The sequence below is a fragment of the Camelus bactrianus genome, chromosome 30 (genome assembly GCF_048773025.1).
Source record: "Camelus bactrianus isolate YW-2024 breed Bactrian camel chromosome 30, ASM4877302v1, whole genome shotgun sequence".
Taxonomy (NCBI): domain Eukaryota; kingdom Metazoa; phylum Chordata; class Mammalia; order Artiodactyla; family Camelidae; genus Camelus; species Camelus bactrianus.
Window position 1 is genome coordinate 12,055,863 of NC_133568.1, and position 12,541 is coordinate 12,068,403.

The window sequence follows — 12,541 nt, forward strand, 5'->3', positions numbered from 1 at the left end:
CTTTACAGCCACTCGAGCATGGGTTAGCTGTGCTTACCTCCGTTGATACTATCTGGAGATTGAATTTGAATGCCTTTGTTGATGCTTGCTAAAGTGACTTCATGTTAACTGTTCTGTTCCCTGAGGCCAAATCCTGTTGGACACCAGAAAAAGTGATATAAATGAAATGAAGATAATTTTGTCTTGGTGTTTTTTGGATATATTTTCACAATAAGTAGTGATTACTGCAGGTTTTAGAATTTGTTGCAGACTATTGTCTTAGATCTCAAAAAACACATTGATAAAATTAGAAGAAAGAAAAGAAATTGGATGAAAATAGGGGGATTGGAAGACTATTTTACATAAGCTGATTTAGTTGTGTTGTTTAATTCCATTTTATGTACTTGGAATTATGTAATGGAACTATTCAGTACAGATAGCTGCAGTGGGTTTTATGTTCATTTGGTACCTGAATATCTTTAGGATTTCTTTCTAAATATCTGTAGTAAGTTTAGATCATTTAATTTTTCCCGTATAGTGATAATTTTTGTAAGATAGCTGAGAGCATTTAGATGTACAGTTAAAAGCAAGAGTGAAAATGTATTAACCTTTATAAAGATAACCTGGAAAAATTTGGTGAGGGGAAGATGAGTAGAAAGGGAGGTTGCTGAAAACATCATCTTTAAATAATTTGAGGAGTATTGAAATAGTTTCTTTAGCTTTTAATTTTATAATCTTAGCCTTAAGGAAATGTAATTTGCAAAGAGGAGGAAAATGTTCCTTTTCCTTGATACTTTGAGCTGTTCATTGCATATCTGAGCAATGGTGTCATTTATTCTCTTCTGATTATACTCTCACTCAGATAAGAAAAGATTGAGGTGATGCCAGTGACAAATAACAATTATGAAATTTCAGTGCTTTCCAAATGAGATAAGCAATTGACTTAATTAATACTTGCGTGTTAAGATTTTAAGTTAAGCTTTTTTCACACACACAAAAGCCTTAAACAATGGTTTTGAATAGAATAATTCTCCTAGTGTGTTACATACAGAGAGGGCAACTGATTTCCTGTAAATCCAGGAGTATGGTAGTGTTCTTAGAGGCAATTCTTGATTTTTAAAAGTACGTGAAAAAATTTCAAAGTTGACTGTTAGTTTTTTTGTTTTTGTTTTTGTTTTAACTAGTAGATGCTGTGTTGATTGGACAGTAGGGCTTACCTTTTTTTTTAACTTTCTCATCTGACTCATCACATTCCATTTAAAATATTTGCCGGCTCTGCTTTTCTTTTATCGAACCTTAGCATTTTTCCATTGCCAGTACCAGTGCTGATAATAATGAACTTTCCAGTTTTCAACATTTTCTTGAGCCTGGACTTCGAAGTCCTAGTCAGAAGGTAGATAGAGCTGGATAGACTGGCCAGGGGTGAATGTGCTTCTGAAGAAGTTATTATGATAGGCTAGACATATAGTGGGGTTTTGCTGGCATTTGAAGAATATTTGTGAAGAAATGGGCCACTAAATTTATCTTGATATTACTGAAAGATAGAATAATTTTGAACTTCTTTAAGTTAAGGCTTGCCTTTATAGATGACTTTAGGGTTTTTAAATTTGATAGGCCATGGGTGAATTGCATTTTTTGCCCATCTTTATAACTGTGACTATCAGATATAGTTGATCCTTCATTTACTGTATAAAACCATAGGATTGCATCTGTAAATGTACCATATTAATGTCTTCTTGTTCCTCTAGGTCAGCCTGCCAGTATACTGGCAGGCAGCCATAGTGAAGGATTGTTGCAGATAGCTTCAGGGCCTCAGCCAGGACAGCAGCAGAATGGATTTACTGGTCAGCCAGCTACTTACCATCATAGTATGTACATGCTTTTTAAAATCTTTTATGTAGTTGAGAAAAAATAGGCAGACTTTATAAAAGCAAATTAATCCATGTGGGCCTTAATTTTTAGACAGCACTACCACCTGGACTGGAAGTAGGACTGCACCATACACACCTAATTTGCCTCACCACCAAAACGGCCATCTTCAGCACCACCCGCCTATGCCGCCCCATCCCGGACATTACTGTAAGCTCTTGTTTTTGTTGTAAGGGCCTTTTCTTTTTGAGAACTTTGTTTTCTTTCTGTTTTTTAGAAAATGGTTTTACATCTTTTATTCATCTTGCTGTTTAGTTTCATTAAATGATTAGTATTTTTCAGTATTTTTTATAAGCGGTATTTATTTTTCATAGTTACGTTGTCATACCTTTGTTTTAGAGGATTGGTATTTATGAAATACTTTTATTTCTTCGTTTGCTGATGTTGCATTAACATCACATTGATTGCCATTCATTTGTTTGTTTGCTTTGTATATGTTCTTAGATTTCATCTGTATCTGTATATCCATCGTAAGTGGATTGAAGCTCCTTGAGTGTCAGGATTTGAGGGTTTCCCTCACCATGGTATTCAGCATATCATAGACACTCAGATGTTGAACCTGTCTTTACTCTACCCTGTGACTGGGAGGGATGCCTTACTGACAACCATAGCTTGTAGTTTTAGGCAGAATAGCAGCATTGTTCATTTGGCTTAGTAAAATCCAGGGTAAAAATCTTTTGTGTGTATTAAATCTCTTTCCCTCCTAATTATAAGATTAATAGTACCAAAGAAAATATGGAAAATACAGAAAAGAGTAAATAGGAAAACAAAAATTACCCAGAATCCTACTACCCAGAGATATCCACTTGTAATACTTTGTCACATTTTTCCTTTCAGTCATATTAAGGGGTGTGTGTATGTATATATATATATAAATTTAGGGGAGGAGGAGATCATATTGTATATATGTTGTTGTATCCTACTTTTTTACAGTTGTGTTACTATTTTCCATGCCTTCAGAGAATACCATTTTTAATGGCCACCTCGGCTAGCATAGTGGTTAAGGGTGCTAAGTCTGGACCCTTAACTAGCTGTGTGACCATTGGCAAGTTATTTAACCTCCCTGAGCATTAAGGGTAATACTAGTAGTGTCTGTCTCAAGAGGTGTTGTAAGAAGTAAATGTAATAATTCATGTGAGATGTTTAGCATAATGTCTTAATACATGGTAATCTCTCAATTAATTGTTAGCTACTGTTCTATTATGTAATGTATGTAAATATTCTTAATTTAATAAACCATAAACACTTGTTTTGGGAATGGATCTAACAATTTGAATTATTATATATTACGTTATAAGTTATTACATGTTACATGAATAATTCATTTATAATTTACATTCAATTTTGCATGTATAACCATTGTTAATTGTTTAACTTGGAATATAGCACTGAAATATTCTGTTAAATATCCACAAAAGTAATTTGAGTCATTTGCCTATTAAAATCATAAAAGAAACTAAGCTTTTAAATTTTTAGACATTGCATACGTTTGATCTAAACAATACCTAAGGTATGATGGTTATATTTAAGTAAGTCTTATTAAAAGTTTTTCAGTGCTAAAACTTTTAATAAATAAAAATGGGATTTTTATTGTCTTTTCTTTAGGGCCAGTTCACAATGAGCTTGCATTCCAGCCTCCCATTTCTAATCATCCTGGTAAGTGTATTTCAAAATTGATTCCCTGTATTTAGCTTTTCTTTATGGTAATTGAAACATGTATACACACAGAGGTTTTAATATAATTGCGGAGTAACTTCTCAGATAAGAACAATAATCATTGTGGCATTAGTTAAAAGTACCAAAATGCCAGTTTTAAAATGCATTTAATACCTAAATATGCTGTAGAAGAAAACTAGGTTTCTAAGTAGAACAGCTATAATACCGTAGCTTAAAAAGCCAGGGAAGAATCTTAAGCAGATGCTGAACAGAAAAATAATTCACTGTATCTGTCTTAGAAGATAGATCCAGGACTCTCTGGTTAACTGGAGTTTAGAAACTATTTGCATTAAATTATGTTCAAAAGAGTAAATTAAATAGCTAAGTAGATTTAAACTATGGAAATGATAAAACAGAGAAAATTGGCAAGTAAAAGAAGATACTGAAGTCCCCTAACATAGGATTTTGATTTAGTTTTCTTCCCTTCATCTTATATCTGTTTTTCTTAGCTTTAAAAAAGATGCAGATATATAGTTTCAACTCATAACCTTAATTTTTTCCCCTAATTAAAAAGAACTTGTTGTATTATGAAGAATTTTGACATATACCAAATACTGTAGATCTCCCTCATTATACTCATTCGTCAGTTTTAACTGTTATCGGCTAATGGTCAGTCTTATTTCATTCATACCCTCACCTACTTTTTATACCCTCACCTATTATTTTGATGGAAATCATATATAGTCATTTTGTATGTAAATATTTTGGTGTATATTTCCAATAAAGATTTTAAAAAATGTAACTACAGTAACCATAATAATCAATTTAAAGATGACTTATAGTTCATCAAAAAGATCTACATAATTTTAACAGTGTTCTGTTATTTACTATTTATATTGGTTCCAGCTTTTCTTCTAGCTGTTTAAAAAAACATATGGAGGATAAGATCTTTATGCTTATAACTCTTCTCATATTTTAATTTAGGAGATTTAAATAATTTCTGAATCAAAGGGCCAAACTGCTTTAGTGATCATATCAGAATGTGAGAACCAGTTTTACCATGCTCACCAGTAGTAGATGTGATACTTTAACTTTTGTTCATTTAGGAGGCAAATACATGTTTTGATAAGGAGAAATAATGCTGTTGATGGGACAGAAACTTTTTTTAACCATACATTTTTTTTTAATTAAATTATTCTCTTCAGTGGATTTTCTATATGTTATTTGTGTAATTTTGTGGTTTTAAACTTTTTTTGTGGGTCAAGAGGTCTTGCTTTTATATAAACATTTTTACTGAGAAATGTAATAAACAGAAAAGTATATAAAACAAGTATACATACAGTTTTATGAATAACATTAAAGCCAACACCTGTGTAACTACCACCTAGACTGAGAATTAAAACATTTCAGCACCCCGAAACTCTCCTACCCCATGCTTTCTGTCTGAGTCAGAAACTTCTTTTCCTCCCCCAGAGTTAACTGCTCTCCTGCTTTTTATGGATTTTAATTTTTGCTCTTTGAAAGCAATAAATGCATCCCTAAACAGTCAAGTTTAGTAGTTTGATTTTACTAGTTTTTGAAATCATATATGCGAAATCACTGTATTAGAACCTCAATTTGTGTTAATATATTGTGATAAGAGGGAAAAATCTAGAGTCTTAAGAATGAGAATTTTGCTGGCTTCAACCCATCTTTGACAGTCAGTAGTGGCTCCTGGCATCTTGGGAGGGGTCTCAGTGTTCATATGGCTTAGTGGAAGGTGTTCTGCAGGAGTGAGGGTAATCAGGATTGATTGGGGGAGTGGGGTTGAGAGTGGTGACATTTAGCTAATTATTTGGACTCAATTTTGGATTCAGCGATTCATCTGAAAGAGAGTGGGACTGTTGGGTGCTTGCTGATGTTGCTGTTTTTAGTTTCTTGTTCCTAAAATGATGAGTTGGAGCATTAAGAAAGCTCTCTTGAAACTGAGTAATTCTGTCCTGCTGTTGATGCTGGTTTTGAGAAGCTGTAGAGTTCTTCATTGTAAACTAGGAAACACATGTCTTTGGATCTCATTTTTTTTTTAATTGTATTTATTTATTGGTGTGTTGGGGGAGGTATTTAGGTTTATTTATTTATTTTTAGAGGAGGTGCTGGGGATTGAACCCAGGACCTCATGCATGAGAACCATGCGCTCTACCACTTGAGCTATACCTTCCCTCTTGGATCTCATTTTTTTAACCAGCGTTGAAAACATTAATGACTTCAGCATATTATTTGTAACAAAATTTACTGTTTGGACTGATTGCTTAAAGACCTTTTAAAAGTGCTATTTCTGTTCTTTGCCTCCAAAACATTAGGTAATTGTTACCTTGTCTTAGACAACCTCTTCAGTTTTAGCTTTAACCAGTGTAATACCTGCCTGTTAACGCTTGGTGAAACTTCTTGTCCATAGCATAATGTGATGTCTTTAATAAAGAATTTTACTATAGGGAAAACTTTGTAAGTATTTCAAAACTGTTTAAGAAGGCACTTCAGTATATCACTAGTTTTCATGTTCTAATAAAAAAAAAAATTTAAAGAAGTGTATGTGATTAGTTGATTCTTCTGTGTGGCAAAACATTTGAATTATTAAGTTTTTGCATCACAGTCTTTCTGTGGCCCATTTTATTACTTCATTGGAAAGTACTTTCTTCCTTGACAGCATTTTGAGAAGTAGATACTTAGACTTTACAAATTTTTGTTTTTAGTATATTTTGAGCATTAATCATACTTCATTTTAAGATCTCTTGGGAGGTTTGGAAAACTTTTTTTTTTTTTGGTCGTTCTAAATATCTTTTCATATTATTGAAGATTTTATTGCTTCAAATTTGAGTTCAGTCAAAATTCATAAATAGCACAGTAAAATGCAGATGCATAATGATTTATCAGCAGAAAACTTGCATTTTCTAATAAATGGCACTTGCCCTTTTCCCCCCTTAATGTCAAACCCATTTCCACTCTAGGGCTTTTCCTTTTGCATTCCTCTAGAAATGTTCTGTTCACAAGTCTCCACATAGATGCATGGTCTTTCAGGTCTCACTTTTTAAGATAAGGTCTCACTTTTTACCCCTTCCATCTAGTTTGAAGTATTGTTTCCACTCATCTTCTGTCCCATACCCTGTTTTATTTTCTTTGCAGTATTTATTAGCACATGAGTTACCTTGTCATTTGTTTGCTCATTTGTCTGTCTGTATCTCCATGAGAGTAGGGACAATAGCTGCCTTGTTTACTGCTGTGTATGTAGTGTCTACAGCGATGCCTAGATGACTCCATGAATACCTGTTAAAAAAGGAAAATCACGTAATTTCCATGTGTGTGGGCTCTATGTAATAACTGCTGTATTCAAACAAAAATTAGAAATACTTGATTAACTATGTTTGCAAACCAAACCAAATAGTGGCTCTTTTTCCCCCATCATTTAAAATTATTTAAAAGCACTTATTGTTGTTCAAATGAATACACTAAACACTTTTCAAAGTTAAAATTGTAGTAGTTGACATAAATTAACTTCACTAAAACTACAGATGGGACAAATGACTTTTCATCCAAGAGACAATTGAAAATTCCTTCTCACAGTAACTGTAGTTGGGGTGTAATTAACCTTGACTCTCTGGCCTGGGATGTCTGACTTGGTTATGCCCTTTCTCTCAGTTAGGGATCTATGAAAATAAGCCATGGATTGATGTTATTCAAGAACACTTCGCTGGAATATGTATTAGAATCAGTGTGTTCCAAAAAATTAAAAAGTTCAAATTGAAAAACTGCATAGATAATATTATGTGCAGACAGATGAAACATCATGGTTAAATAATTTATGATTCTAATTACTTCCATTCTTTAAATTCTCTGTTGATTGGCTACTTTAAGGTAAGAACTGAATTCCACATTTTAAAAATGACCAGAGTTTCAGGAATGCTAGGTACTTAAGCTGAAAAACAGAAGACATAGAAATGCCTGCTTTATAATGCATTGTCATTTTAATCAAATTCTTTTAGGTGCTCTCCCCTTCCTTTACCCTTAAAAGCTTTGTTGTGTGGAGTGAAAGTAAAAGCCTTTTACCTTTCTCACTTGAGTGGCTGTTCTCTCCCATTTATCTCCTTTAGCTCCTGAGTATTGGTGTTCCATTGCTTACTTTGAAATGGATGTTCAAGTAGGAGAGACATTTAAGGTTCCTTCAAGCTGTCCTATCGTTACTGTTGATGGATATGTGGACCCTTCTGGAGGAGATCGCTTTTGCTTGGGTCAACTCTCCAATGTCCACAGGACAGAAGCCATTGAGAGAGCAAGGTATTAATTGTATAGTTATTTTAAACATTGAGTATAGTATGTTTTTTATTTGAAGTTATATTTTTCAATATGAATTGTTTTTGAATATAGATAAAAGAATAAAGATTGTCTTGGGAATTCAGAATTAAAAAAAATATTTACTAAGCAATTTGATTTTGGGGGTAGAGGGAAATAATTAGATTTACTTATTTATTTATTTTTTAAATGGAGGTACTAGAGATTAAACCCAGGACCTCGTGCATGCTAAGCATGTGCTCTACCATTGAGCTATACCGTACTGCCATGAAAATTCAGAACTTAGAAGCATTTCACTTTAATTGTGGATGTTTGTTATTTAAAATATGATAAAACACAGTCTTTTTTTAAGTTAAAGGGGTTTCTGTGTTTTGAATAGTAATTAGACCTTTTGGGACCCAATTTGAAAACTAATTTATATTTCCTCTGATTGTATAGTATTTCTAAAAATTTATTGAAAGAAAATAGTATAAAATGAAGACATGTTTCCACAAGTGTTGCTTATAGTGGAAGACTGATAATAAAAGGGAAATGGTTCAATAAATTTTAATAAAATTTCATTTTATGCATTCATTAAAATATTAATAAAAAGTTGATAGGATCAAAGGTAAATACTTAAGATGAAATATTATAGGAAAACATACACAATTTTAGGTATTGTATGATCTTAACGCTTTAAGGAAATGTGTGTATGCATGAGTACATAATCTTGGCTCTATCACTGTGTGACTTTGTGAAAATGTCTATTTGCTAAGCCAGCACTAATAGAATTTTCTGTGATGAATGAAATGGTTTATATCTGTGCTGTCTAGTATAGTAACTACTAGCCACACGGAGCTTTTGAGCACTTAAAATGTGGCTCATATGATTAGCTACATTTTTAAATTGATCTTAATTGAATTGTGAGGGTTAAGTGAAAATTTATGTTAAATGGTCCAGTCACATAATAAGCATTATATGAATGCTCATCATTATTATATATGAATAAGATAGTAAAAAAAAAAAGAGAGAAACATATAGAAATGTTGACAGTGGCTATCTTTTGATTATGGTGTTATGTAATGTCCTTTATTCTTTAAACTTTTTTTAATATTAGGTATGTTACTTAATCTGAGCTGAAATTTATTTTTAAATACTTACCAAAATGAAATGTAATTCCCTTTTTCTTCCTAAGGTTGCACATAGGCAAAGGTGTGCAGTTGGAATGTAAAGGTGAAGGTGATGTTTGGGTCAGGTGCCTTAGCGATCACGCAGTCTTTGTACAGAGCTACTACTTAGACAGAGAAGCTGGGCGTGCACCTGGAGATGCTGTTCATAAGATCTACCCAAGCGCATATATAAAGGTTAGTTGCAATTTTATTCACATATTTTAGACTTGGAAAGTTCTGTTGTTTAAAGAATTGAGATGGAGATGGGAGCAGTGTAAAAATGTCTTTTTATTTATTAAATTATCAGAAATTAACACATTTCCTGGGTACTTTTATTGACCCGATTGATTATCTAGTTTTGTGGTTGAGTTCATTCCCTACTGTTTTATTATCAAATTTGTTAAATGTTTTAGAGGAATACACAGGCTCTTGAAAATACTGAGTGAAACCTCCAAATTTATATTCTTTTTATATAAAATATGTAAAAATTACACTCTGGAATTTTATCTTAGCCAGTCTTCAGGATTTTATGGAATGGAATTCTAAAAGTAATAGCTTTTCAAATTAAAATAGAGAAATGAAAAATTCTTCAATCCCACATTTTTTAAGGTTAGTTATTTTGTGCATTAAATGAGTTTTATTTACTATATATCTTTTTGCAAATTAAGCCTGACGTGTTTTTCATTAATTATTAGGTATTTAACTGATCTCAATTTTAGTTTATAACATACACCATTTTGAAAGGGAAGGATAGTTATAATTAGATAGCCTAAATATATTTCTAGTTTCAGATTTTTCATAGTCATCCTAAACATCTTCCTTGTTAGCTATTGCAAGTTAGTGGAATTAACTGTACCTCATCACTTACTCCCAGGAAATTGTTTACCATACAAACAGAATTGTCTTTATTTGTGTTTTCTAGTTTTTCCACAAGGAGTTTTAGTTCTTTGTGCTTTGTTATTATTTTTAAATGGTGCTGGATTTCCTTATGTGCTTTGTAATGTATATATGTTTGTTGCCAAGTTTGTCTCAAGAGAATTCGTTTTATTTTTTCCTCCCTGTTATTGCTTCCCCCTGTAGGACAATTTTGCCTTAGTCTGGCACCCTGGGACCCACATCTCAGAAGCATTTCTTATATTTAGGAGGTAGAGGAATTTTATCCCTTGAGGAAATTGAGTTCTAATCCCCGGGTATGCTTAGAATCTAATTCCTGTTGCATAGGTTTCTCTGATGCTTACCTCTGCCATGGATAAGAATTTATTCAGATGCATTTCTATTTACCAGCACTTGATTCATGGGCAGGAGCCCAGTTGTAGCCCTTGGAGAGCCCATCTATTGTCTCTTTTCATATTACCCTAAGAAGTCAAATTATCATCCTACACCTCATGTTTGGAACCCCAAGTACCTTCTGTTTTCAGTCCCTGCTTTCCACGATGGATTTTGTTTATCCATCATTAGTTGGTGGACATATGGATTGTTTCTGCTTTTTAGCTATTATGAATAATGCTGCTGTTAACATTCATGTACAAGTTTTCAGGTAGATGTTACTTTTTAATTTTCTTGGATATATACCTGCAAGTGGAATTGATGGATCATAAGGTAACTCTATGTCTAACTTTTTGAAGGACTGCCAGATTGTTTTCCAGAATGGCAGTGTCATTTTACATTTCCACCAGCAGTGTATATAGAGGGCTTCAATTTCTCTGTATCCTTGTCAATACTTGTTTTTATCTGTCTTTTTAATTTTAGCCATCCTAGTGGATGTGAAGTGGTATCTGTCTCATTGTGGTTTTGATTTGCAAATTTCCTTAATGGCTAATAATGTTGAACTTTTCATGTGCTTATTGGTCATTTGTATGTCTTTGGAGAAATGTCTATTCAAATCTTTCCATTTTTAATTTTTTTTTTGTCTTTTTATTATTGTTGTAAGAGTTCTTTATATGTTCTGGGTATCTTTTCTTTATCAGATACATGATGTGTAAATATTTTCTTCAATTCTTTGACTTGTCTTTCAGTTCTTTAATGATAATGAATTGCAGCACCAAAGTTTTAAATTTTGATGTAGTCTATCTATTCTTTGGTTGCTTGTACTTTTTTAGTGTCATATCTAAGAAACTATTGCCTAATCCAAGGTCATAAAGAGTTACTTCTATGTTTTCTTCTAAGGGTTTTATGATTTTAGCTCTTACATTTAGGTCTGATCCATTTTGGGTTAATTTTTGTGTATCCAGATTTGTTCTTTTGGATGAGAATATTCAGTTGTTCCAGCAGCCATTTGTTCAAAAGACTATTTTCCCTTAATAAATTATCTTGACACCCTTGTTGAAATTCAGTTAAATCTAAATGGTTGAGGTTTATTTCTGAACCATCAGTTCTGCTTCATTGCTCTGTGTTATCTGTCCTTGTGACAGTTCTGCTCTGTCTTGGTTACAATAGCTTTGTAGGAAGTTTTGAAATTGAGCTCTCCAACTTCATTACTTTTCAGGGTTATATTGGCTGTTGCCAGGTGCTTGGATCTCCATATGAATTTTGTGATTGGCCTGGAAGATACCTACTTTTAATAGTTTTTCTAGCCTTTGTGTTTGGAGCAGAGAGAGAAGGTGATTATGCAAACTTCCACATCCATATTGATTGGAAGTCTATGTATTACTTGTGCAATTTGAAGTGAATGGACAGAGGACTACAGTGTTGAATATATACTTTGTATCCAATAGTAGTTACCAACTTACCAGAAATGGGGTAGTATTTAAAATATTAAGCTTAGAAAATGTGGAGTCTTGTATAGTTAATTTCTAGGATTGTTAAATAATGTAATATCTCTGTTTTAGTACAAATGGTCCTTGAAAAGCCTCCAAGATATGTGGCATGTCATCACTTGATAAACCACTATCATGGATAGGTTTTATAGTAATCTCAGTCTTCTGCCATGAACAGTAAATAACTTATCTTGTGGGACATTTTAGTGGACTGAAAAACATCGCATTTTTGTTGTATTAACTAAGAATTAAAAATAATTATTTCTCTTAACCAAGTATAGTATTCTGCAGAAGAGTTGTCTTATTAGTCAGAAAGAGATGTGAGTATATCCTAAATATAACCATTTTCTTCATTTACTAGTATTTTGGGCAGCAGTTACTAAAGGATCTGTGTATTACTGTTTAGGTTGTCAGATAGATTCTCACCAGAGATGACGTTGCTGGGGTGGATTGTGTGCAAGATAACACGAGCCCCTGGGAGGAGTGCCCGTGCACTAGGGAATCCACGTGGGGGCCCCTCCTGCCCAACACATGTATATACACACAAACACATTTTTTCCTTCTTTATTTAAAATAAGGAAAACATAGGTTTGGAGAGACATTCTTTCATTTTTATAAACCAAGAAGCTGGGAGTAAATTTTTTTTCCTTCTAAGATGTTGATTTTTTTTTTCCTGCTTCTCATGACCTAGCAGTCATCTTACACTTACGAAAGTCTGATGCAATGAAATGGCAGTTTTAAATGGAGCAA

At 33.0% G+C, this 12,541-nt stretch overlaps 1 protein-coding gene across 2 annotated transcripts in view; it reads left to right on the top strand.

Annotated features, from left to right (window-relative positions):
* Positions 1-12,541, top strand: part of SMAD4 (SMAD family member 4) — a 48,025-nt gene that overhangs the window by 22,088 nt on the left and 13,396 nt on the right. For both annotated transcript variants that reach the window (XR_012503289.1, XM_074355225.1), the window contains exons 6-10: positions 1,728-1,847; positions 1,942-2,058; positions 3,514-3,564; positions 7,689-7,872; positions 9,062-9,230. Coding sequence is in view for 1 of the 2 variants with exons in the window: in XM_074355225.1 (XP_074211326.1) it covers positions 1,728-1,847; positions 1,942-2,058; positions 3,514-3,564; positions 7,689-7,872; positions 9,062-9,230 (641 nt within the window). In the remaining variant the exon portion in view is untranslated. The remainder of the gene's footprint in view (positions 1-1,727; positions 1,848-1,941; positions 2,059-3,513; positions 3,565-7,688; positions 7,873-9,061; positions 9,231-12,541) is intronic.